Source organism: Salvia hispanica, chromosome 4, assembly GCF_023119035.1.
Source record: "Salvia hispanica cultivar TCC Black 2014 chromosome 4, UniMelb_Shisp_WGS_1.0, whole genome shotgun sequence".
In the NCBI taxonomy this organism is placed as follows: Eukaryota; Viridiplantae; Streptophyta; class Magnoliopsida; order Lamiales; family Lamiaceae; genus Salvia; species Salvia hispanica.
This window is the reverse complement of record NC_062968.1, coordinates 23,763,733-23,788,357: the sequence shown is the minus strand read 5'-3', so window position 1 is coordinate 23,788,357 and position 24,625 is coordinate 23,763,733. Positions and strand designations below refer to the sequence as shown.

The window sequence follows — 24,625 nt, the reverse complement described above, 5'->3', positions numbered from 1 at the left end:
ATTTATCCTCATAACCAATGCATGAAATTAGCCTTATCAATATACGTCGTACAAATTGAATTTTCATTTAATTAAGAGTAAAGATCAAAAATGATCGAGAACATATGATGAAATTATGATTTTGCTCCATAACATTATCTTTTCGAATATAATTAAACAAATCTAGGTTTCTTCCTTTCATTCTCACCCTCGATGTCGAAAAGCTTCTTGATGGCTGACTTGTATTCATTGATGGCAAGAGGCATGAGAGCCAAAATATCGCTCTCGATGTGTGGACAATGAACGGTTGTCGTATATCAAAGATAGATCAAATTGACATAAATCGGCAATTACAACAGGAGAGGAACTTGGAAGCTGACATACAATACCAACATGATGCAAGTTTAATAGATTTTCTATGAAAGTGCAGGAGAAAGTATAGAAAGATAGATTTAATTTCTCACATTTTTTTTTTCCTTGCTCTTTGTTGCCTTGTAACTTAATTCTTGGTGTGACAAGTAGATCTTGGTAGTGACAAGTAGAGTATACATTTATTAATCACGTGTAAGTGTTACATGCTGTAGGAATGCAACATATGTAGGAGACATTCTCGTATTGCTCATCCTTGAGGGAAATGAATGTTACTTGGTAAATGTGAGTTTTTGGATGTATATGTGAATATAAGTGCGATGAATGATACTTTGAAAGATGATATATTGTACTCAATAAATAGGCCACAAACCTATATAATAGAGTGTGCTAGATAATTTTATAAAGAACTGAGAATGAAAATATAATAGAGTTTGCTAGATAGTTATAATAGTGTGCTAGATAATTTTATAAAGAACTCGAGAATGAAAATATAATAGAGTTTGCTAGATAATTATAATAGAGTGTGCAAGATAATTTTATAAAGTACTAAGAGAATGATATATAGGTCTCAAAAAAATTTACTCTGTCTGGGAGATGTTGTTTTCATCACATCACTTGAAATTCTTGCCAAAAATGAGAGGAAAAAGTTTTTCTATAATGTGAGGTTGCTATTTATTGATTAATGTTGAAATAAAGTGTATTGCTTTCAGTTATATGGGCTTGTCTACCATATTTTTATAAATGATTATTGAAATATATGTCTTTTATCAACTACTTAATTAACTTTTATATATTTCAAAACTAGTATATTTTTGTTATAATTTTATTCTATTTATAATCAATATTTCATCCGATCATTTTCAAGTTAGTAATCTATTTAGTTTTTCCACATCAATACACTAAAATAAATAAAGCATGAAACAGAAAATAAACTATATAGTACTATTATCTTCTCCAGTCCCCTCGCCCCTTGTTGTGGCTGCTCCTTCTACCCCTCGCCTCTGCCGCCCTTCTTCCCCCCCTCTACGCCTTGAGATGTCTAATCTCCACTCTTCATTAATGCTCCCCTTCTCAACCGCCGGTTGTTGTCGGTTTCATCTGCCGAAATCTACTAAGACGCTGCCTTTGTATGCAAGCTCCCATGTTACAAAAAAAAATTAGTGTTTCATAGATTTGTATTTTACAATGTTTTGAATTTGAGGTTTCAATTCACACAAAACTTCGATGCGTGTTCATTTTTGTTCATGATTGTTTTTGGTATTAAAAAATCCACACTACCCACTTGAACAAACGCACACCACTTACTACACACATGATACACTACTCACATACACACTCCCCCCCTCTCACTGCTACAACACACATTGCATAAACATACAATACACACAACACACTCACAACACACTCACAACACATAATATTCACACTCCACACTCACCTCACATTGTACACCATAGGACACACATTGTATACATACAACACATACTACATAATACCCAACACTCCTTACAATACACCACTTACACACATTGCACACACACAATACACCACCCACTCATTCCACACACATAATGTTAGGGAGATTTAGAATATTGAACAAACGGATTCAAAAGTCATGATGAAATCACTTCGATCTAATCAATTAGGTGGTTACCAAAATTTTGATCGGATATTCGGAGAAATCGGAACTTTTTATATGTTGATGTTAGAGAAAAAATTATAGAACCAAAAAGAATCGATCAGATTTAACAAGATGAACCAGTGCATACTAGATAAACCCGATCTCATTGGGGGAAAACGAAAATAAGCTTTTTCAAAAGGTTTCGAAATTGCAAACTAGTCCTTTGACTTCCGAAATTACATTTTCGGATGAATTTCTTCAAACCGTTGAAAATAAAAAATTTCCCCGCCGGGCTCTGCCCTTGGACCCTCCGGAGCGCGCCTCGGACCCGTCCATCATAATGAATTCAAATAAGCGTGCACTCGCACTTCCATCTTATATGATGTATCATTATGATAATGCGATCAATCAAGTTAACCCATTACCTAAAATATCCAACTTTCCCTCCCTATTTTAGTGCAATCCTGATTAACTAAAACAAGTCATCTCAAACATTCAAACTTTTGCATAAATGAAATATCGTAACGATTGAATTCCACCTTAGTACATTACTTTCCCAAATACTCGAATACGGGTGTCTCTAAGGATTGAACCCAGGAACTAAATTAATACACGAAGATAATGTACACAAAAGTTTACATACGAATATGTTCATCTTGACACTATTTTTTCTGCCTATGTCCTTATCCCTTCATAATATGTGAAACCAAGTCCCGACTTCTTAAGCGCTAAACTTCATGTTTATATAGGTAGCTCCTTTATTCTTGCACCTACATTTGCAATTTTTCAAAAGAACTATTAAGAATATATACATTCAACCTTCTTAACTTTCGCCCGAACACATACCTTGGGACGATTTTCAAATGTGTTCCAATCCCCAATATTAAGTCTTCCACATTGAATTATGCATCTAGTGTCATACTAAATGGGGGGTATCTTAATATCGGAGATTTGTAGTGGACTTTAATCCCATCCCTATAGCCGATTTATGCACAAGATCTCTATTAACCCTTGGTTAAATGATCGGCTAAGTTATCATGAGTTCTCACAAACTCCACGATATCACACCATCCAAAATAAGTACACGAATCATGCTATGTCCTAACAGCTAAGTGTCTTGACTTTCCATTATACACTTGACTATATGCCTTACCCAAAGGTAGTTGCACTATCACTACGATAGATATAGGTGATATCGGTTTAGGCCACAATGGAATTTCATATATTAGATTTCTTAGCCATTCAGCCTCTTTCCCAGCTGCTCCCAAATGCCACAAACTCCGATCCCATTGTTGAATTCGTGATACAAGTTTGTTTCTTTGATGTCCAACATATAGCACCACCCCCAAGACGGAATACCCAACCTTGTGGAAGAATGATCTTTCTTATTGGTGACCCAACTTGCATCCGAATAACCTTGAAGAACAAGGAAATCGAGAATAAAGTCAACCTATAATCCAGGGTTTCCCTTTTTAAGTATTTAAATACTCGATTCATTGCTTGCCAATGGATTAACTTGGATTATGAGTATATCGACTCAATTTTCCAAACCGGAGGCTATATCGGGTCTAGTACTAATCATAGCATACATTAGTGATCCAATAGCTTTGAATATTCAAGCGTTTCCCGATAACTCCTTTATTTGGCACGAGTTTTCACTAGGATAAAAAGGAGTCTTAAGCTGAAAAAATCTTTGAAGTTAAATTTTTCCCAACACTTTCTCAATATAATGTGATTGAAAATGAAATTCCTTGTTCTCCATGTGTGATCTTAATTCCAAGAATCACATCGGTCTTCCCATGTCTTTTATCTCAAACTTAGATGACAAAAATTCCTTTATTTTATCAACTTGATCTTGGTCAATGCCAAAGATAAACATGTCATCCACATATAAGCAAATGATAACCCCTTTCCCGGTAGCATCAAATTTGCTATATACACTTTATCGCTTGGTTTAATACAAAACCATTCGACAACACCACTCATCAAACTTGATGCCATTACTGGGGGCTTGCTTTAGTCCATAAAGAGATTTTACTAACTTACAGATCTTATGTTCATTACCGGGCATGACAAAGCCTTCGGTTGTTTGATATAAATCTCTTCATTTAATTCACTATTCAAGAAAGCGATCTTAACATTCATTTGGTGAATTACAAGATTATGTATAGCGCAAGTGCTAACAATAATCTAATTGTGGAAACCCTAGCAACATGAGCATAGGTGTCAAAATAATCAATTCCTTCCTTTTGTCTAAAGCCTTGAATAACCAATGGCTTTACATTTGTCTATGCTTCCATCTACCTTCATCTTCGTTTGAAGATCCATTTACTATTCAAAGCTTCACGCCCGGTGGTAAATCGATCGTTTCCAAGTACCATTTTGGATTATAGAATCCATCTCCTCTTGGATTGCCTCTTTCCAAAATGCAGAATCCCTTGAAGCCATAGCACCTTGGACCCTTGGATCATCCCCAAAAGTAAAGCAATATTGGTATTGAAAATTAATTTCATTTCTTGATCCTTCTAATAAGTACAATTGGAAATCATTTCCAAAAGACTTAGCTTTTCTTGCTCTACCACTTCCCCTAGCATTAGGAGGTGTATCAATCACTTTTTCGTTACACGAGTTACTAGACCTTGCAATCATGTCTCCGGGTTTAGATATAAACGTGAATCTATCCTTATTCCAAATCCCCCATCCCTTGACTCCCAAAAATAATTTCCGGATACATAATCATTGGGTTCTATGACATAGAACCTATAACAAGCAATTTTGAATAGCCGAAACACACAATCTATACCTCTTTGACCTATGGTTTTCATTTCTGTCGTTAGTCTTACCACATCTGACAACCCCAAACTCGAGATAACTCGTTTGGTGGTTTTATCCAAAGTTCATAAGGGGGTTTTCTTGTTCCTTTTATTAGGAACTCTAATCAACAAATAACAAATTTGTTAACATAGCCTCCCCAAAAACCTTCAAAAGCGAATAGCACAACATTGAATTAATCATTTCTTTCAACGTTCATTCTTTCTTTCACTCACCATTTTGTTGTGGTGTACATGGAGCGATCGTCGATGTATTATACCTAGATTCAAAAAATCTTGGATCATAATACTACCTTCCCTATCGGTCCCAAGAACTTTAATCTTCACACCATGATGAAGCTCTACACTTTTTTAAAGATTTTAAATTTATTAAGAGCTCATCTTTTGTATGCATAAATAGACACAGCAAAATCTAGTAGCATAATCAATAAAAGTAACTACATACTTTTTATTACCAAGTGATGGAGTCGAATGAAAATCACAAAATCCTGTGATAAATTCTAATACCTTAGTAACTTTATTGACATTCTTATTGAAAAAGGGTTTTCTAGTTATTTTAGTTAACATGCAAGTTTTACACTTTTCATTGTTCAACTCAAATGTTGGTATTAAACTCATTTTGACATATCTTCAATTTCTTGTAAATGTACATGTCCAAATCTAGCATGCCACAATTGATTTTCTAGCATGATTACTAAAACTAGTAAAATCATGCCAAAGGAATTAATAACAAAAAACATCTAGATTCAACTTAAACATACCACATAGATAACCGAATCCAATAAAATTATCATGCCTTTGAGAAAGTATTTGTTACTTTTTAACACTTGTTTATAACCCAATTATTCAACCATGAAAACTAAATTCTTACGAATACTAGGTACATATACAACATTATCTAACAAGGGAAATTTTCCCCAAATAAATACTAGGCTAACAGATCTTATTCCTTTGATTGGTTCGTTTACACGTTGCCCTCTTCAATGAAGATCCATCTTCAATTGGTTTAAAATCCTTGAACCATTGACGATCCTTGCTACATGACATGTTGCACCCCATCAATCCACCATGAAAGATCATCATCTTGCACATAAAATCTTGATTATTGATGCTAATAATTCTCAACGAAATGATCATTAGGTAGAAACGAACGATTGCTTTCGGGATCCTTGGATCCACTTGAACCAGCCTCGTTTTTCCCCTTTTCCTCCACCCCTTTCCGGACTTACAATCCTTCTTGAAGTGCTCGGATTTGCCACACTTCCAGCAAGTCGGTTTAGGCCTTATTCCATCCTTACTTTATTCCCTTGAAACTTTCGTTTCCCTTGAAACATACGTTTCTCTTTACCACCTTTGAGGATTCACCCCCCTTCCACCATGTTCACGAAGAACCAACCATGTTTCTAGCATTACCAACATAGCCCTTTTCCATATCACGTATGGTTTTCAATTGGAAATCACTTCCAAGTTCGACCAAATTCAACTCCCCATTTCTATGTTTCGATTATTTTTAAAATCCTTCCAAGAGGGTGACGTTTACCAATAATACTAGAGACATAAATAATTCATCCATTTTCATATCATATTTGAAACTTCCCAATACCCTCAACAATTCGTTGTATTGTTCCATGCGACCTCGAATCAACCATTTTATAGTTAATAAAGTTACCAACAAGAAATTTCTTGCTAGAGGGATCTTACGCCATATATTTGGCTTCGAGGAATCCCACAATTCCTTAGGACTCAACATTTTGATACACATCAAATAGAGAATCGGACATACCGTTTAAGATGTGACCACGACTATGTAGTCATCGTTCTCCCCTTCATCCGCCTCCTCGTCTTCCGAGTTTCATTTTCAACCCTCGGGCATGGGAGTACTCGAACGTACACGACCTTGGATTGTCGGCATGAAATGCATCTTCTTTGCACGTACAAATCTTGGCTAGCAAATTTATCCAACTTGCGAAACCTTTCGTTCCCTTTCCCTTTACCGTTTCCTTGTTCGACATTTTGATTTATTTGATCTTTGTTAGGGAGATTTAGAATATTGAACAAAAACGGATAATCCGAAAGTCGTGATGAAATCACTTTGGATCAAATCAATTTCGTGGTTCTATCAAAATATTTGATCGGATCATTGGAAAAAATCGAACTTTTTATATGTTGATGTTAGAGAAAGAATTTATAGAACCAAAAAGAATTGATCAGATTTAACAAGATGAACAGTGCATCTATTGAGGGGGAAAATCGAAAATAAGCTTTTCAAAAGGTTTCGAAATTGCAAACTAGTCCTTTGACTTTGAAATTATATTTTCGGATGAATTTCTTCCCACAAGACTTGGAAATAAAAATTTCCCAAAGGGCTCTCCCCTTGGACCCATAATGAATTCAAATAGCGTGCACTCTGTGACCATCTTATATGATGTATCATTATGAAAATCTGATCAATCAAGTTAACCCAATTACACTAAAATATCCAACACACAATACACTACACTCACACAATTGAACACACATACCACACATTGCATACATATAAAGTATAACACATACTACACACTTCACACTCACTTACAATACACCACTTGCACACACATTACAAGCATTGCACATGCACAATACACCACACCACACCACACATCGTGGCGGATCCAAAATTTTAAACATGGGTGTGCGAATTGTTTTTCGACGACTTAGATTTTCAATATTCAAATAAATTTTTTGTTCTTTTGTTATATTTTCACAATTATAATCTTTTCCTTCATTTTTTTATGGTTAGTTGACTTTATGAATGCAAGATTTTCCAAAATGATTAATTCATCCATTATATAGGATAGATTCTGTATTAAGATTTTAATTTATTTAGTTTAATTTTTTTACAAGTATGAAAAAGTCGTAGTACTATGTACATATCTGTTTAAAACAGAGTAATGAAACCAAATATTAATGAAAACCAAATTAAAGATATTTCATACAGTATCTTTTAAATTTCAGCTATATGAATATTAATCAAAGAAAACAAAATCAAATGAGTAATGAAACCAAATATTAATGAAAACCAAATTAATACAGTATCTTTTAAATTTCAGCTATATGAATATTAATCAAAGAAAACAAAATCAAATTGAAAAGACAAATGAAGTCAGAGTACAAATGAAAACGAAACATAAATTGAAAGAACAAGTCAAATTAGTGTATCGATGAAACAAATTTATTAAAAATAATGAAATTAAATGTCAGTGAAAATATAACTAAAATTAGAAAGAAAAATTGGGTATCAATAAAATAGGCTGATAAGTGAAAAATCCCCAATGAATTCTCTAAAAAATTTAAAATGGACCAATAAGGCTCGAACCGTGGTCTTTCTAAGAAAAACTGTCTTTCTACCAATAGGCTATTTGACAATTTTTTACACCTGGAGTTTTTGGGGTTAATCCCCTTGTTACAGTGTGCGCCCCGCCGCTGCAACACATTCCACGTACAATACACTACACCACACCACCCACACCAAAATATTCCACACACAATACACTACCCCAAAGACCCCCCACATACGCAATACACTACACCACTCCCACACACACAACACACAACCCCACAACACACATTGCACACAACTTACACCTTGCATACATACAAGTACAAAAATACTATACACACAAAAATCACCACACGAAATATAATTTTTTATATTTCATTAAAGCTATTATTTGTATTTTTTAAGCATAAAGGAATTAAGGGATAACAATTCCATTCCATTTGTATTCTTTTAATTTGCACTTGAAATATAAGAATGGAATTAAATATCCATTCAACTTCATTATTTAAGAAGCCTCTAAATTTTTTTTTCTCTCTTACCCAAAATCACCCCCAAACAAAACCTCCACCAATACCTATCGCCTACCGGCCAAAAAGCCCCCCTGCCTTCATTCAAATATGTCTATACCGTCTAGTGCAAACCCCCTTTTTAGAGGTCTTTTCCTTTTATAGCAAAAATAGTTCATTTCTTCTTCTTTAATTTATTCTCTTACCTAATTTAGTCTCTATTCATATCTATTTTTTTGGGATGGGTAGTATGTTTTTCCCCTAGGTTGCAATTTTCTTCACTTAGTCTTTGCTGAGAGTTGTATATTAAATTTGTGCCCCCTTCCCACACAATAACTTGATATATTGAATATGAGTGTATTACTTGCTTGAATATTGAAAATGAGTGTATATGTACTTCCCACTTTTCCCTTTTTTGCCAGAAGCTTATTAAAGTCAAAAAAATGAGTTTATTTTTTTCTTTTATATGTTTTCCTTGACAACATTTATATGCTTTAGGATGGTGAAAAATGGGCTGACCACAAGCCATTGAAGGCCTTTATTGTTGCTGGTAAGGGGTGCGATACAAAGGGAAGGGAAAAATTAATTAAAAATTTCCAAAAAAAAAATTAAAAGTTTGTTTTTATTTTCCTTCTCAAAAAGTAATAATTATTCTCAAAAAAAAATTGGGTTCCCGGAAAAAAGGTTAATTAAAAAGGCAAAAAAAAAAACTTTTAGTTTTTTCCTTTTGTACCAAAAAATAAAGATGCATTCTCAAACCACTTTTGTACTAATATTTGTCATTGTTTGTTTTTAAAATTTTTCTATATGATGAGTTCATTGATTTATACTCCCCATTTAAAAAAAAGGACATTGACATGGGCCCGGGAAATTTAAATTGGAAAGAAAAGAGGGGAATAAAATATTCATTTTTTTTTAACGGGTAAAAAATTGATAGTGTATATATTTTTATCGGAAGGAAACAAGTATCCTTTTCAAAGATGTTGGATTGTGGAAGGATTGTTGATCTGGTGACCTGAGATGTGGCCGCCGCTTTGGTGGTTTCCCCGGACAAAATTTGTTACATTGTTTTGTTTTATTATCTATAGAATGTAAAATGACAAAATTAAAAATTGAATATGTCACATATGTAACTATGTCCAGTTCTCAGTATCGGTAATGATTATTTCTCCTCTAGCATTATATAACTAGTATCACACCCGTGCTTTGCACGATCTATTGGAATTTTCCTCATATTTATTTTGCAGAAATAATTCTTGAAACAATTATTTTATAATATACGAAATCTAAAAGCATAAATATACTAAAAATTCATTATATAAATATAAAATCAAATAACATTTGAAATCAACAAATTTGTAAAAATATATTGCTTATAGAATTCAATAAAAATTGCCATCAATAAAATAAAATGATCAGAAATTTTTGATTGGAATCAATAAAAAAGTTTACTACTCCCTCATAGTCCCCATAGTCAAGAGTCACCTTTGCGTTTCTGCACTCGTTTTGTAAAAATAATAATAAATAGTTAAAGTCGATAAATAGTTAAATAAAATAGAAAATAAGATAGAGAAGACTTTACCATTTTTCCACTTTAACTATTTATTATCATTTTTACAAAACGAGTGCAGAAATGCAAATGTGACTCTTAATTGGGGACGGAGGGAGTACTATTTATTAAGAATTAATATGCATCGATCTTCTCTTCTATTCCAATATGCCTTCATCTTACTTCTAATCTCTCCCAACCTTTTCTATATGCTTGTCTCTATCTCCAATAGCCTCCTTTTCTGTTCATCATCTCCAACACTTTCATCGCCCTATGTCGATGTCATCTTCTCCATCATGTCGGATTGAATCCAGCTATATAAGAACTTCAAACAAAAAATAACAAAACTCGTCTTCTATAACCCTTTCATTAACACACAACAATGACAATTGATTTGTCGTCCGGCTTGGCCACCTTTTTAGAGAATGACATTTTGGGATTGATATTTATATAGGTTTTGTTAGTGTTTGGCATTCTTCTTAAATGAATGATTTTTAGTGAGTGTTATTGTCATTTATTAAAAATTAAAGCGATGATGAATGTTTCATTATTTTGCTATACTAAATCGTGTGATGACAATAGGAGCTTCTTTCCAACTAATGCGTTCTTTCCAACTAATGCGTTTTTTTTTTTCCAATTAATATGTTTTTTAATTTTTATTTTAATTTGATGGTGGAACCAATAATTATTTGTAACTGTAGGCTGTAGCATTAATTTTAGTTTGCAGCTTTTTTTTTTTTTTTCTTTAAATATAGCAATGCAATAAGATGCTAAATAATTACGACTGGCGGGTACATCAAAGAGGTCCATAACTAATAATTATTTAAAATCTTGCCTCAAATTTATATATATTTAAAATATAATCAAAATTCGCCTTTTATAATATACTAGTGTTAACCCACGTGCGATGCACGGACTAAGGTATTTTCAGACATTGATTTGAGATTATAAATTAATTTATACGGTAAAATTAATACTAACAAATTATAATGTTTCAATGTCAAATAGTAAGAATGAAATAAGAGTAAAAAATATATATTTGAATCCATTTTCTTTAAATTTTTAATAAATAATTAAAGCATACATCCACCTATAATGCTAGTACATGTGCCAATAAATCAATAATATCTTTTGAGTGTCCATACAAATAAATTAAGGACAACTAAAACTCATAACGAAAAACAAAAAATAAAAAAAGAAAGGAAAAAAATAATATACCACTACAACAAATGCATGAACGCAATCCCCATTTTCTCCATCATCTCACTCCCTTCCCTTCTATTAAAAAGAAAAGATATAACATAGATAAACAATTGCAAATATAGTTTCGGCGTGGCCTCTTTTGTTAGTCTCCAGAGCCTCCATCTTCTCAGATCACATATCCATCCTCTCCAATCTCAAGTTCTCCAACATCGATCACCGCATGTTCTCATGTTTTTGAAGGGGTTGGCAGCGGAAGCGCTCACATAAATCAATTACATAATAATTCAGATCTATTTAGCGGATTATTTAGACAAAATCTATTCGCGTAAAATTATCACATGTATCATGCTCATAACTCAAATAAAACATGCTTCAAATTAATTGAAACCTAAAACATGCTTTTCTAGGTTTAGCCATTATACCTTGAAGATTCTCCAAAGAATCGAAGATAGCTAGCTCTTTCTCCACGTGAAGATCTTTAGTACAAAATCACGGATCTTACTGTCTGGTTCTGGTGTAGACTGATATCTGGGTGGGCTGATCTCACCGGTGCACTAGGACTTAAATAGAGAAGACGAGAAATCCTTTCCCACTGAGAGGAGAAAAATTCGACCAACTACTAGGAGTAGAGGGGGCCGAAAATTTTGAGTAAAATACAAGTGTATTTTTTGTCTCCTTTATTCTCACTATTTATAATAAGTCACATATTGGGCCACAGGACAGAGATCTATGGAAGGCTTTGGATATGGGCTCCTCAATTAGCTTTTTACTAATTAAAATTAAACCCCGATTTAATATAAGCTTGAAATTGGAATATTACGAGGACCTGACATGAAGTAATATTGCACTCCCAATCAGGAAATCCGAAATTACAAGTACTTCGGGTTTCCATTACTTCTATATTTATTTTCCGTACTTAAGATAGAAACATCCATTAATTAATTATTTTCTTCTGCTACGGACTTAATTAATTAATATCTTATTTATTCCAAAGAGAGGACTCGGCGAGAAAATCTTATTTATTATTCATAGAGTAATTAAACTCCAACTAAGCTAGGTTCCGAATAATAAAACCTTATTTTCAAACTTCTCTTGAGGATGTTATCAAACGAGACTCACCTCGTTGCTACCGATTCAACATAATAGCAATCCTAGCACCGCTAGATATTAATCACCACTACCCGATATTTGAGGCTTATTGGGTTGCTCAAAACCCGCCCATTTGGTAAGTAAAGTAGTGCACCTGTAATCAATACAGTGATGCTCAATGCTCATGTACATTGATTAGAAAATAATTTTTCACTTGAGACATAAATGCTTTAGGTAGAATGGCATACAAGTCTGTGCCGTACATTTAGATCCGTCAGTCTTCTGCTATCACCACCTGACGTCATCTTTATTTCATTAAAGGCTTAAATAATCAGTTGACATTCTACGACCTTTCACGATAGGTAGTCTAGACCTGTCTATGGTTGTGAAATTATTCTTTCTGTTTAGCAAGCTGTACGGTATTGCCTTGGAAGTGAAACAGCATTGTAGGTCTACTAAACAAGAAACACCAGACTTTGTTAAGTTACTTATACATTTAAATATGCAATAAACATCCATTAAATGTAAAACATAACAACATTATGACAAAAATAATCTGTTTATTCAGTTGGAAAATAAAATAAGAGTTTTAACAGTATTCAATCACTCGAAAGGTGATTTCTAGTATACAAACTCTAACAATTTTTACATTAAAACACAACCCAATATATTTATAAGCCAAAAAAAGTGATTAGGATCATTTCCCAAAACATTACACTTCTCATTTAAAAATAGAGAAGCCTTTACAACCCGGTTATGCACATTTACACACAAATGAAAGAAAACAAATCGATCTTAATCATCTTCGGAATGATGCCGACGGTCTAGTGATGGACGAACATGGTTGTTTCCAGCTGTCGCTGCTCACTTTAGAATTCGCCACTAATTTTTTTTCTTTATCTACTTGCGCTTGTCTCTTCATTTTAATGGAGCATCCATTTATTTATACAGAGCCAAATCAGTTTGGATGGGTGCAAATTAAAAGTTTTAGCTCTAATTTCCTCAAACAATAATGCATACGTTTCATGTTCAATTGGAGCCTCTTGGCTTTCTATATTCTTGTAACTAATGGCTTTCTATATTCATATTTAATTGGGGCATTTTATCTCTAATACGTTAAATAATACTCCCTCCGTCCCGCTTTAGCAGTCCCACTGACTTTTCTGCACTCGTTTTGTAAAAATGATAATAAATAGTTAAAGTGGAGAAATAATAAAGTAAAAAAGAGAATAATATAGAGAAGAATCTTATCTACATTATTCTCTTTTTTACTTTATTATTTCTCCACTTTAACTATTTATTATCATTTTTACAAAACGAGTACAGAAAAGTCAATGGGACTGCTAAAGCGGGACGGAGGGAGTAATAATGTGTTTTATATTTATGTTCAATCGGAGCCTTTTAGTTCTAGGAGTAATAGCTAAAATAACTATGCATACGTTTAATACTTGGAGACTTTTGGTCTTTTATATTCTTATAATTAAATATTATCTTAATTAATACTGATGAAAAGTTTTTATATGAATTTAAATATAATTTCAATGGCATTCTTGTTAATTTTTCCAAAACTTCCTTTTTATATATGTATATATAGGGTCTTGTTAGGTTGAGATTTATCAACCTAATTGAGAATTGAGATGTAATCCAGTTACTCATCCAGAATATTTGTGAAATGTCAACAGCATATAGTTTATGTCAACAGAGGGGCATAATTGTAATTTTATTAATGTTTTTATTTGTTATTTATTATTATTTTTTAATTTTTTAAATTTGTTTAAATTTTTTTTTACATTTTTTATTATTTTTTAAAATTTTTTTTTTTCAACTACATATACAATTCATGTCAACTACACATCAAATGTCGACAACTTTATTCAATAAATACTATTTGACATGAATTGTACATGTAGTTGACATTATATTGTGTAGTTAACATGAATTGTATATGTAGTTGACATGGATTGTACACATAGTTGACATTATATGTGTGTAGTTGACATGTATTGTGTGTGTGGTTGACATGGATTGTACACATAGTTGACATTATATGTGTGTAGTTGACATGGATTGTATATGTAGTTGAAAAAAAATTTAAAAAAAATTAAAAAACATTAAAAAATTAAAAAAATAAAAATAATTTTAAAAATATAAAAAAATTAATAAAAAATTAATAAAAATATTTATTGAATAAAATTTACCATGATATTACCATTCTACCATTTCATAATTAATTAATCTAAAGATATTTTCCATGTGGAAAAATCTGGACCACTCATTTAATAAAAGGGAAATTGGTCTCTAAAACCATGAACTTTGCTTAAAATTTGGTATTTCCCATGAACTTTGAAATTGGTATATAATATCACGAACTTTGCATTTTGTTTGGTATTTCCCATGGCATATATTACTATATTTGACTAACTTACGAGGCTTTTATCATACTTGACACAATTAAATCAACGTGGTTTTCAACGTGACTTTTTATGCTACATGTTATGAACTTAAAAAATGGTTTCAAATATTATAAAACATATCACGGTTGCCTATGTTAAATAAGATTTTGATGAAAATATCTTATTTGAGTGAATTTGGGAAATACCAAACAAAATACAAAGTTTGTGATATTATATACCAATTTCAAAGTTCATGGGAAATACCAAATTTTGGGCAAAGTTCATGGTTTTAGAGACCAATTTCCCTTAATAAGAATGAGTGGCTGATATTGCATCTTATTTCTCAATTAGCATAAAAAATTTCAATTGATCACAATCATGTATATATATGTATAGATATGTATAGATAGATAGAATAGATAGATTAATAAATGTATCCTTCAAATTTATTAATAAACGTATGCGTTAAATTTAATTAATTTATTTCATAAACGTTGGACTCTTGAAATATTAAAATCCGTCGTGAAAATGGCATATGAGGGACAGCCCTTCGACTAGGCAACCGAATAAATAAATGTGACTTTAAAATCTGTTTTGTTATTGTTAGATATTGTATTTTGTCATCGCTACAAAGGTGTTACAAACAATAAACTTCTTTTAATAATGATGTACTATATAATTTGGATTTTGACTGTCTGGATGTGGTCATGTGGTCCTCTCAACTTGAACAACATAGACTAAATAAATTTCCTACTTTAGGAGTATTATGTAACAAATGTCTTTTTTTTAAGTAAATATTGGTTATTTAAATTATGATATTTGATTAAATTCCGGTTCATCAAGAATTGAAAGCGGAATATAATATCGTGAACATTAAATGTTTTTCAGTTGTTCGTCTATGTTCAAGAGACTTCTCTACATTATTCTCTCTCGTACTTTACTTTCTCTCCACTTTGACTATTTATTTATCATTTTTTCAAAATGAGTACAGAAAATGAAAGTGTCCTATTTTTCGTGGACGGAGGGAGTATTAAATAAAAGTAGGAAAGAGAGAAAAGTAAGAGTGAGAAAATATGTTAACTTTTACTAAAATAAAATAATTCAACTATTATGAAATGCCTAAAATGAAAAAAATGACTTTACTTCTATGAAACATAGGAGGAGGAAATTTCCAATCCCTTCTACGTCATAAAGACTATTTACATCAAAATATGTCCTAATTGAGGATTCTTGGATTGAAACAAAGAGCAAATATGGATGGAGTGATATCTCGTTTCAATGTGAGCCCCATTTAATACATGTATAATAAAATTATTATTGCTTTGATACTTTTGATACCACATTGTTATTAAATGATTAATTACCAATGTATATAATCATATGAAATAAAGATATTTTCGTCGAGCTTAGTAATGTGAGCTTGTAACCCAAGTGGGGGCCTCGAAATGGTTGGATGTTGGACCGAACTATGTGGCTGATCTTTGGAATGATGTTTCTAGCCTGCTTCTTCTTCAATGATCTAAGAGACAAGAATATGATCAAATATGTAAACATGATTGATGTTTTAGAGAACCAAGCTACCTATATGTTCACACACTCGTTTCTATGATTTCCAACATGAAATTCTATGAAAAGATTACTCCATTTTAGATCAAAATATGTCCTAATTGAGTTTGAGGCTATTGAATAGCAATCTATCTTGTTTGAGTGTGAATTTCATTTAATATACATGAATAATAAAATTATTGTTGCTATAATACCTATGATCCCATTCCCACATCGACATTTTATGAATGATTTCCAAAGTATATAATCGTATCAAATAGAGATGTTGTTGCCGAGCTCAGCAACGTGAGCTTGTAACCCAAGTGGGGGCCACAAAGTGGTTGAATGTTGGGCCTAACTAATGCGGCTGGGCTTTGAAACGCTGATTCTGACCCGTCCGTTCCAAGCTGGGAGTTGGGCCATGGTGCTTGTGCCGAAGGCACGCGCTTCTTGGCCCGTAGAGAGGTGGGTACTGCGTCAGGCTGGTTTCATGACCAAATACATTAACGTACTCTTTCTATTTTGGGATGACATGCATAATTGTTATAGTAAAAAAGAGATGGAACTAATAATTGATTAGAGAATGTGTGGTATTTTGGGATGACATGCATAATTGTTATAGTAAAAAAGAGATGGAACTAATAATTGATTAGAGAATGTGTGGTGGAAAATGAAATATACCTCATTAAAAATAATTCAAAAATAGAAGCACTAAACGAGATATGAAGCGTGACAACAAATATATTCAAAACTCAAAAATCTTGAATTTTATGAGAAAGATATAACGTAGGAGGCAAAAGATGATAGGAGAAGAGTTTCTAGGCTACCAGGGTTAACAAAAGAAACTGAATTCGAAGGTTCGTCGCTCTTGGAAGACCCGGGCCGTAGGGATCCACCTGGCTGCGCTGAGGGTGCTCCAACGGGCCCGGACACGGTCTGGTTCTCGACAACATGGACGTGGAGCTTCATCCCGCCGAGGCAATGTAGCCTGTTGCCACAGATAAAGTAGCGCTCGCCTGGGTTGGTCAAGGCGAATGTTGTGTTCCCATTGTTACTCGATTGTAGCACGTTGGTCGTGTTGCACCCCTTGTAGTTCCCCTCGGTCACCTCACTGACCGAGTGGTACTGTGAGTATTGGAACACTGCAGAGTGGTGGGTACTGCGTCAGGCTGGTTTCACTGAGCAGGGAATACTTCCCCCTCTCGGCAGTGGAAGGATAACGGGTTGGTGTGTTTCGAGTCTATTAAAGCCATATTTGTCGGCCCATTAAGACAACCATTTTTTAGTTTTTTATAGTTAGTTGTGTAGGCTTATGAAGCATGACCAAATAGATTAAGGTACTCTTTCTATTTTGGGATGACACGACACGATGCCATAATTGTTATAGTAAAAAAGAGATTGAACTAATAATTGATTAGAGAATGTGTATACCTTATTAAAAATAATTCAACAATAGAAGCACTAAATGAGATAGGAAGCGTGACAACAAGTATATACAAAACTTAAAAACCTTGAATTTTATGAGAAAAATATAATGTAGGAGGCAAAAGATGAGATTAGAGAATGTGTATACCTTATTAAAAATAATTCAACAATAGAAGCACTAAATGAGATAGGAAGCGTGACAACAAGTATATACAAAACTTAAAAACCTTGAATTTTATGAGAAAAATATAATGTAGGAGGCAAAAGATGATAGGAGAAGAGCTTCTAGGCTACCAGGGTTAACAAAAGAAACTGAATTCGAAGGTTCGTCGCTCTTGGAAGACCCGGGCCGTAGGGATCCACCTGGCTGCGCTGAGGGTGCTCCAACGGGCCCGGACACGGTCTGGTTCTCGACAACATGGACGTGGAGCTTCATCCCGCCGAGGCAATGTAGCCTGTTGCCACAGATGAAGTAGCGCTCGCCTGGGCTGGTCAAGGCGAATGTTGTGTTCCCATTGCTACTCGATTGTAGCACGTTGGTCGTGTTGCACCCCTTGTAGTTCCCCTCGGTCACCTCACTGACCGAGTGGTACTGTGAGTATTGGAACACTGCAGAGTGGTGGGTACTGCGTCAGGCTGGTTTCACTGAGCAGGGAATACTTCCCCCTCTCGGCAGTGGAAGGATAACGGGTTGGTGTGTTTCGAGTCTATTAAAGCCATATTTGTCGGCCCATTAAGACAACCATTTTTTAGTTTTTTATAGTTAGTTGTGTAGGCTTATGAAGCATGACCAAATAGATTAAGGTACTCTTTCTATTTTGGGATGACACGACACGATGCCATAATTGTTATAGTAAAAAAGAGATTGAACTAATAATTGATTAGAGAATGTGTATACCTTATTAAAAATAATTCAAAAATAGAAGCACTAAACGAGATAGGAAGCGTGACAACAAATATATTCAAAACTCAAAAATCTTGAATTTTATGAGAAAGATATAATGTAGGAGGCAAAAGATGATAGGAGAAGAGCTTCTAGGCTACCAGGGTTAACAAAAGAAACTGAATTCGAAGGTTCATCGCTCTTGGAAGACCCGGGCCGTAGGGATCCACCTGGCTGCGCCGAGGGTGCTCCAACGGGCCCGGACACGGTCTGGTTCTCGACAACATGGACGTGGAGCTTCATCCCGCCGAGGCAATGTAGCCTGTTGCCACAGATGAAGTAGCGCTCGCCTGGGCTGGTCAAGGCGAATGTTGTGTTCCCATTGCTACTCGATTGTAGCACGTTGGTCGTGTTGCACCCCTTGTAGTTCCCCTCGGTCACCTCACTGACCGAGTGGTACTGTGAGTATTGGAACACTGCATCATCGTGTTCCACTATTAATTTATTATTATAAGTATATAATATTAAGATTATATAATAAACTTTAATTAACATATTGAAATTTAAGGTAAAAATAAAATAATTGAAAACTTCAATTGCATAACAAAGTTTGGAATTCTAGAAATTAAGAGCATACTTTAATCATTATATTGTTATCTACACACTTTTAAGAAATATACTCTTCATCTATTTTTCCTACTATTTTCATATTTCTTAGTTTTTTTATTTAGAACTTCAAATTAAATTGATTTACTTTTTAATATTATTAAATTTTCATTAGTTAGAAAATTACACACTTAAAAAAATTAAATGAAATAAACAAAAAATTACATAATCAAATTATTTAAAAGAGAGATGCAGAGAAAAAAAAAATAGAAGTTACGTACATAAAGTATCACCGGTAGAGAAAGTCTTGTCGTTCGACCACGAGTCGATGTCGGTGCTGATATCCCAGCCGGAGCTGTCGCCGACGGTGTAAACAGTTGCCGAACATCTCAAGCAGTGGAGCAAGAGAAATGCTGCAGTGAATATTAGAAGAAGCAAATTATTTCCCATTTCTCAATACAGGGAAGGAAGCTTAAGGGTGGTAACGATTATAAAGGATTTAATTCATTCATTAGATTACCTAACCTGTATATATTAAAACTAGAATCAAGATTTTACCTCTGATTTAACATACCAAAGATTTGGTTTCTACCAATAAATTAAAGGAAAAATAACAAAGGAAAAAAGCAAGTTTGTTGGTAGGTAGGCAGGAAGTTGAACTCCTTCCCACCCAAACTAAACTTTTTATATTGACTTATTTAAGTAATCATAAAGCAGAATAAATTTACAGAATTCATATGCTTTCGACCACCTAATGCGATTAAACAAAATGAGTGATTTTACTAACAAAGTGTACTATATTAGTAGTTTATTTTATAATAATAATAGTGATTTTCACAATTTATGAGCCCTACTTGTGCATGTGAGAAGGAATCCCACATCGTTGCAACAACAAAATAATACAAAGGCAGCCTTTATAAATACTGAAATTCCAAAGATTATAAACCACGTAGCGCGCGTTAGCACATAGTGAACTATTTTTTTGCCTTTTACTAAAGAATACTGTGTGCTCGTCTATTCAAGCAGCATACTAATCTTTTTGAAGGGTTATTTCATTATTGAAAAAACCCCACTAGTTCAAGTTTAATTTTATAAAATTTTTTATTTTTTATTTTTTTATTGCACTTGCTAAAATTATAATTTCCTAAAATATTCCACAACCAAACAATGTTAAGCTGCATTTATAAATTCTAAAATTCTCAACGAACTACTCTTTCATCATTTACTAAATGAAATCATGTGTGCGTCGCTATTCTTTCATCTCTTACTAAATAATATCGTCTGTGCGTCGCTATCGCCTTTTTTTTTTGAAAAAACCCAATAATTCTATTTTAATTTCATAACTATTCGTATTAGAGCAATAAAGATGGACCCAAATTGGTATGTTGCGAATGCTCTACAATCCTCGCTATATAACCCATTGATGTTAATAAGTTGACATCTAATGCTAGGTGAAAACATATACATCCCACATTGAAAGCCTAATAGTTCAAGAATTGGAATAGCACAAACATAAAGCAAAGAAAGAAATTGTAGAAACATACTTACCTGGACGGGGTCAATGGGAGATCCATAAGACCCATGGCCTAGTTTGGTGACCTCCATTGCACTTTGGAGGGGCGCTCAACTAAGGTCGGCCCAAGTGGTCGAGCCTGTGTCATAATTTGTGTTAATGGGGGCCTGCGTTCGCGCGGCCCCTATCCATTGTTAGTCTAATTCCAAAAATTATTTTTTAAAATACTCCCTCCGTCCCATAAAAGTTGAGACAACTTTTGGGCACGGAGATTAAGAATTTATATTAAATAAATAGGAAAGATAAGAGAGAGTAAAGTAAATGATGGAATAAAGTAAGAATGATTAGATATTTTGTCTTTTGTTGAAAAAGGAAATGACTCAATTTTATTGGGACGGACTAAAAAGGAATACGACTCAACTTTTATGGGACGGAGGGAGTATTAATATTAATTCTCTAATCCTCTTTATTCAGACTATAAACAACAAGCTTATTGAAAGGTGAGATTAAACAAGAGTAACTTTCTTTCTGATTACAACGGCTGCAGTTCCAGTCGTCGATCATTAAAAATCGTGTCATCAACGTTGGTGCAGGTGCGGGAAGACCACTTTGATGCCACTTCCGGGTAGAAGAGATGAGATAACATAGATGTGCGGTGTAAAAAATACCAAGATATAGAAGAGAAGCTGATATGCAAAAGCCAATACTAGCCTGAATCCCACATCGTAGAGAGACGAAACAAGATTTGCCACAGTGTAAATAAATAGAGGAATTTGCGATAAAACAAAATAAGCAGCTGCGCTTTGAGCACATAGCGAACTATTCTTTCGCCTTTTACTAAAGAATACCGTGTGCTCGTGGCAATTCAAGCAGCATATGCCTCTTTTTGGAAGGTTTTTCAAACCTAGCAATTCATAATATTAAACTTTTTACATAGTGCCGGGTTATATATTTATCACAAGCCATCCTTGTGGGAAAATATCAAAATTCTTGTTTTGACAACTTTACACAAAATAGTAAAATATAATTTGACTATCTTGCTAAAAGACTACACAATCATTTCTATCTAAGTCCTATTTCTCACACTGTTATAGTGATATTCTGGAACATGAATTCTCAAATCCTCCATGTAAAAACAAGAAGGCTTGAACTAAAAATGAAGAATTGAATCCTCATAATGATTAAAGATTACAAAATTATCCCACGTCGAAAGCTTAATAGTTGAAGTATTGGAATAGCACACACATAAAGGAAAGAAAGAAATAGAAGAAACATACTTACTGGACGGGGTCAATGGGCGATCCATAAGACCCATGGCCTAGTTTGGCGACCTCCATTGCACTTTGGAGGGGCGCCTGACTAAGGTCGGCCAAGTGGTCGAGCCTGCATCATAATTTGTGTTAGTGGGGGCCTGCGTTTGCGCGGCCCCTATCCATTTCAAGTCTAATTTCATTATCTTTATATTTTTTTAACAATGCATTTGCTCAACAATCTTCAATTAGAGAATAGAAAATGCTAACAATTTTCAAGAACTATTCAACCATCTTTTTGGAGGATTTTTTAAAGAACATCGTGTGCTTGTCGCTATTTAAGCAGCACACTCATCTTTTTGGAGGAATTTTTCTTAATTGGAAAAACCTAACAATTCAAGTCTAATTTAATTCCACTTATATTTTAGTTACAAAAATAAATCCCACTAGTCCTAGTTTAATTTCATTCTAATCATGGCTCCAAACCATGTCATGAGTATGTTGCAAACTATTCTTTTGCAATATTATATCCTTGAACCAGTAATTCAGTTTTGGAGGGTTTTCTCCTTATTGGATAAACTCCAATAATTTAATTTTAGTTTCATATTATTTGTATCATGTAGTAGTAATTAAAGATATGGAGTCAAGTCTTCTTTAAGCTAAGGTTGAAATTCTGCAGTGTTGCGTTTCAAAATTTAACATCTAGTGTTAAAGAAAAACATATATATCCCACATCGAAATCCTAATAGTTCAAGCATTAAAATAGCACAAAGATAAATCAAAGAAAGAAATATATGAAACATACTTACCTGGATGGGGTCAATGGGTGATCCATAAGGCCCATGGCCTAGTTTGGCAACCACCATTGCACTTCGGAGGGGTGCTTGACTAAGGTCGGCCCAAGTGGTCGAACCTGCGTCATAATTTGTGTCAGTGGGGGCTTGCGTTCGCGCAGCCCCTATCCATTGCAAGTCTAATTTTTAATACTTATTTGATTTGATTTGATATAACCTTATAAATAAATGAAAAATAGAGTAAACTAGCTGGCTGATATTAGCTTCTTTTATTTTAAATATAACCTAATAAATAAACTTATCGATTATGAACTTGTTTATTCAAATAATAAGATACAGCTCTTATGATATAAGCAAAGAAGCAGCAAATTTTGTACTAGGACAGTAGTATGCTTTTGTTATTTAGGTGATGATATTAATAACAATCTTTGCTTAAAGTTAAAGACTACACAATGGTTTCTTAGTCCTATCTCTCACACTTTCCCAATGAAATTCTTGAATCTGAATTCTCAAATCCTCCATGCACAACAAGAAGGCTTGAACTATTATACCACATCTGATATGAGAATAAAGTTGTTTTCGAAAATCAAGTTTAAAAGAAGGGGCACGTTTGTATAAAAATTCATACTTTTCTCGGCCTTTGGCTAAGATCAAGTGTAGTATCTGTTCTTATTAGTTTAATATCTGATACGTGGGCTTTTAGCCCATATGATATTAAATTTATTTCTTGAGGAGAGGGCCCATCATGGTAGCTCGCTACTAATGTCTTCAAGTGTCGTCCATGCGTTGCACTATTCCACGGGCCTGGCACAACCCACCAATTCTAGTCTAATTTTATTTTACTTTCAATTTTCAATTTTCAATTGCTTTTGGAGTAATTTGATTTTATTCCATTTGTGTTTTCAATGCTTTGCATTGCATTACATGGGCCTAGCACAACCCTACCTAATTCCTAACATTTTTTATTTGCTAATTCTTTTATAATAATAATAATAATAATAATAATAATAATAATAATAATAATAATAATAATTCAAGGATTTCGTTGAACCTTCTCAATATGATCCCAAAAGTCAGCAAACACATAAATTAAATCATCCTCTTCAAATTGGATTTTCTAGAGGTTTTGTCTCTCGTTCAATTATAAAATGAAGTCTACTTTATTGTTAAGGTTCAAATTTGAAGTGTTACATGCGAATGCTCTAAAATTCTTGCCACAAGATCTAAAGACGTTAATAAAGTGACATCTAGTGCTAGTGAAAAAATTGTCTAAAATGAAACAAGTAATCGTCATAAAGATTAAAGAAAACATATATATCCCGCATCGAAAGCTTAATAGTTGAAGTATTGGAATAGCACACACATAAAGGAAAGAAAGAAATGGAAGAAACATACTTACCTGGACGGGGTCAATGGGCGATCCATAAGACCCATGGCCTAGTTTGGCGACCTCCATTGCACTTTGGAGTGCGCCCAACTAAGGTCGGCCCAAGTGGTCGAGCCTGCGTCATAATTTGTGTCAGTGGGTGCCTGCGTTCGCGCGGCCCCTATCCCATTTAAGTCAAATTTCGTTATTTGTTGTTTTCCAAAAAACTGATAATTAGAGCATAGAAATTCTAACATCCAAGAACCACGTAGAAACAGCACAATCTTGCATTGTTTTTTTGTATAATGTGGTTTCTCAAATCCTCCATCTTTTGACTAAAAACCACAAGCCTAATCACAGAGGAGATTAGCCCATCAA

The 24,625-nt window shown here is 33.8% G+C and overlaps 2 protein-coding genes, 6 non-coding genes and 1 pseudogene across 8 annotated transcripts; 7 read left to right on the top strand and 2 right to left on the bottom strand.

The window, feature by feature from the left end:
* Positions 1-17,178: 17,178 nt before the first annotated feature.
* On the bottom strand, positions 17,179-18,555 carry LOC125220708 (uclacyanin 1-like). The gene is made up of 3 exons (XM_048122857.1): positions 18,496-18,555; positions 18,130-18,427; positions 17,179-17,552 (listed from the first exon to the last, which is right to left on the bottom strand). The coding sequence occupies exons 1-3, from the start codon at positions 18,553-18,555 to the stop codon at positions 17,179-17,181; spliced, it is 732 nt and encodes a 243-aa protein (XP_047978814.1).
* Positions 18,556-18,770: 215 nt separating this feature from the next.
* LOC125217543 (stellacyanin-like) lies at positions 18,771-19,801 on the bottom strand. Its single transcript, XM_048119061.1, has 2 exons — positions 19,606-19,801; positions 18,771-19,194 (listed from the first exon to the last, which is right to left on the bottom strand). Exons 1-2 carry the CDS (start codon positions 19,772-19,774, stop codon positions 18,821-18,823), a joined length of 543 nt encoding a protein of 180 aa, XP_047975018.1. The 5' UTR covers positions 19,775-19,801; the 3' UTR covers positions 18,771-18,820.
* Positions 19,802-20,272: 471 nt separating this feature from the next.
* LOC125185724 lies at positions 20,273-20,391 on the top strand. Its single transcript, XR_007170228.1, has one exon. It is a non-coding gene; the product is annotated as a U5 spliceosomal RNA (small nuclear RNA).
* Positions 20,392-20,864: 473 nt separating this feature from the next.
* LOC125185709 lies at positions 20,865-21,025 on the top strand. Its single transcript, XR_007170216.1, has one exon. It is a non-coding gene; the product is annotated as a U1 spliceosomal RNA (small nuclear RNA).
* A 606-nt stretch (positions 21,026-21,631) lies between these two features.
* LOC125185717 lies at positions 21,632-21,743 on the top strand (annotated as a pseudogene).
* Positions 21,744-22,110: 367 nt separating this feature from the next.
* On the top strand, positions 22,111-22,269 carry LOC125185779. The gene has a single exon (XR_007170277.1). It is a non-coding gene; the product is annotated as a U1 spliceosomal RNA (small nuclear RNA).
* Positions 22,270-22,888: 619 nt separating this feature from the next.
* On the top strand, positions 22,889-23,049 carry LOC125185833. Its single transcript, XR_007170322.1, has one exon. It is a non-coding gene; the product is annotated as a U1 spliceosomal RNA (small nuclear RNA).
* Positions 23,050-23,505: 456 nt separating this feature from the next.
* Positions 23,506-23,699, top strand: LOC125185842. The gene has a single exon (XR_007170330.1). It is a non-coding gene; the product is annotated as a U2 spliceosomal RNA (small nuclear RNA).
* Positions 23,700-24,272: 573 nt separating this feature from the next.
* LOC125185732 lies at positions 24,273-24,432 on the top strand. The gene has a single exon (XR_007170234.1). It is a non-coding gene; the product is annotated as a U1 spliceosomal RNA (small nuclear RNA).
* Positions 24,433-24,625: the final 193 nt, after the last annotated feature.

Bases quoted from the DNA above. Each gene is read 5' to 3' on its own strand.
- LOC125220708 (XM_048122857.1), bottom strand. From the start codon at position 18,555: ATGGCTTTAATAGACTCGAAACACACCAACCCGTTATCCTTCCACTGC. The intron at 18,428-18,495 runs GTATTCCCTGCT...CAATACTCACAG, and splicing joins TCCACTGCCGAGAGGGGGAA to TACCACTCGGTCAGTGAGGT. The intron at 17,553-18,129 runs GTAGCCTAGAAG...ACCACTCTGCAG, and splicing joins AGTTTCTTTTGTTAACCCTG to TGTTCCAATACTCACAGTAC.
- LOC125217543 (XM_048119061.1), bottom strand. From the start codon at position 19,774: ATGGGAAATAATTTGCTTCTTCTAATATTCACTGCAGCATTTCTCTTG. The intron at 19,195-19,605 runs GTACGTAACTTC...ACGATGATGCAG, and splicing joins CTCTACCGGTGATACTTTAT to TGTTCCAATACTCACAGTAC.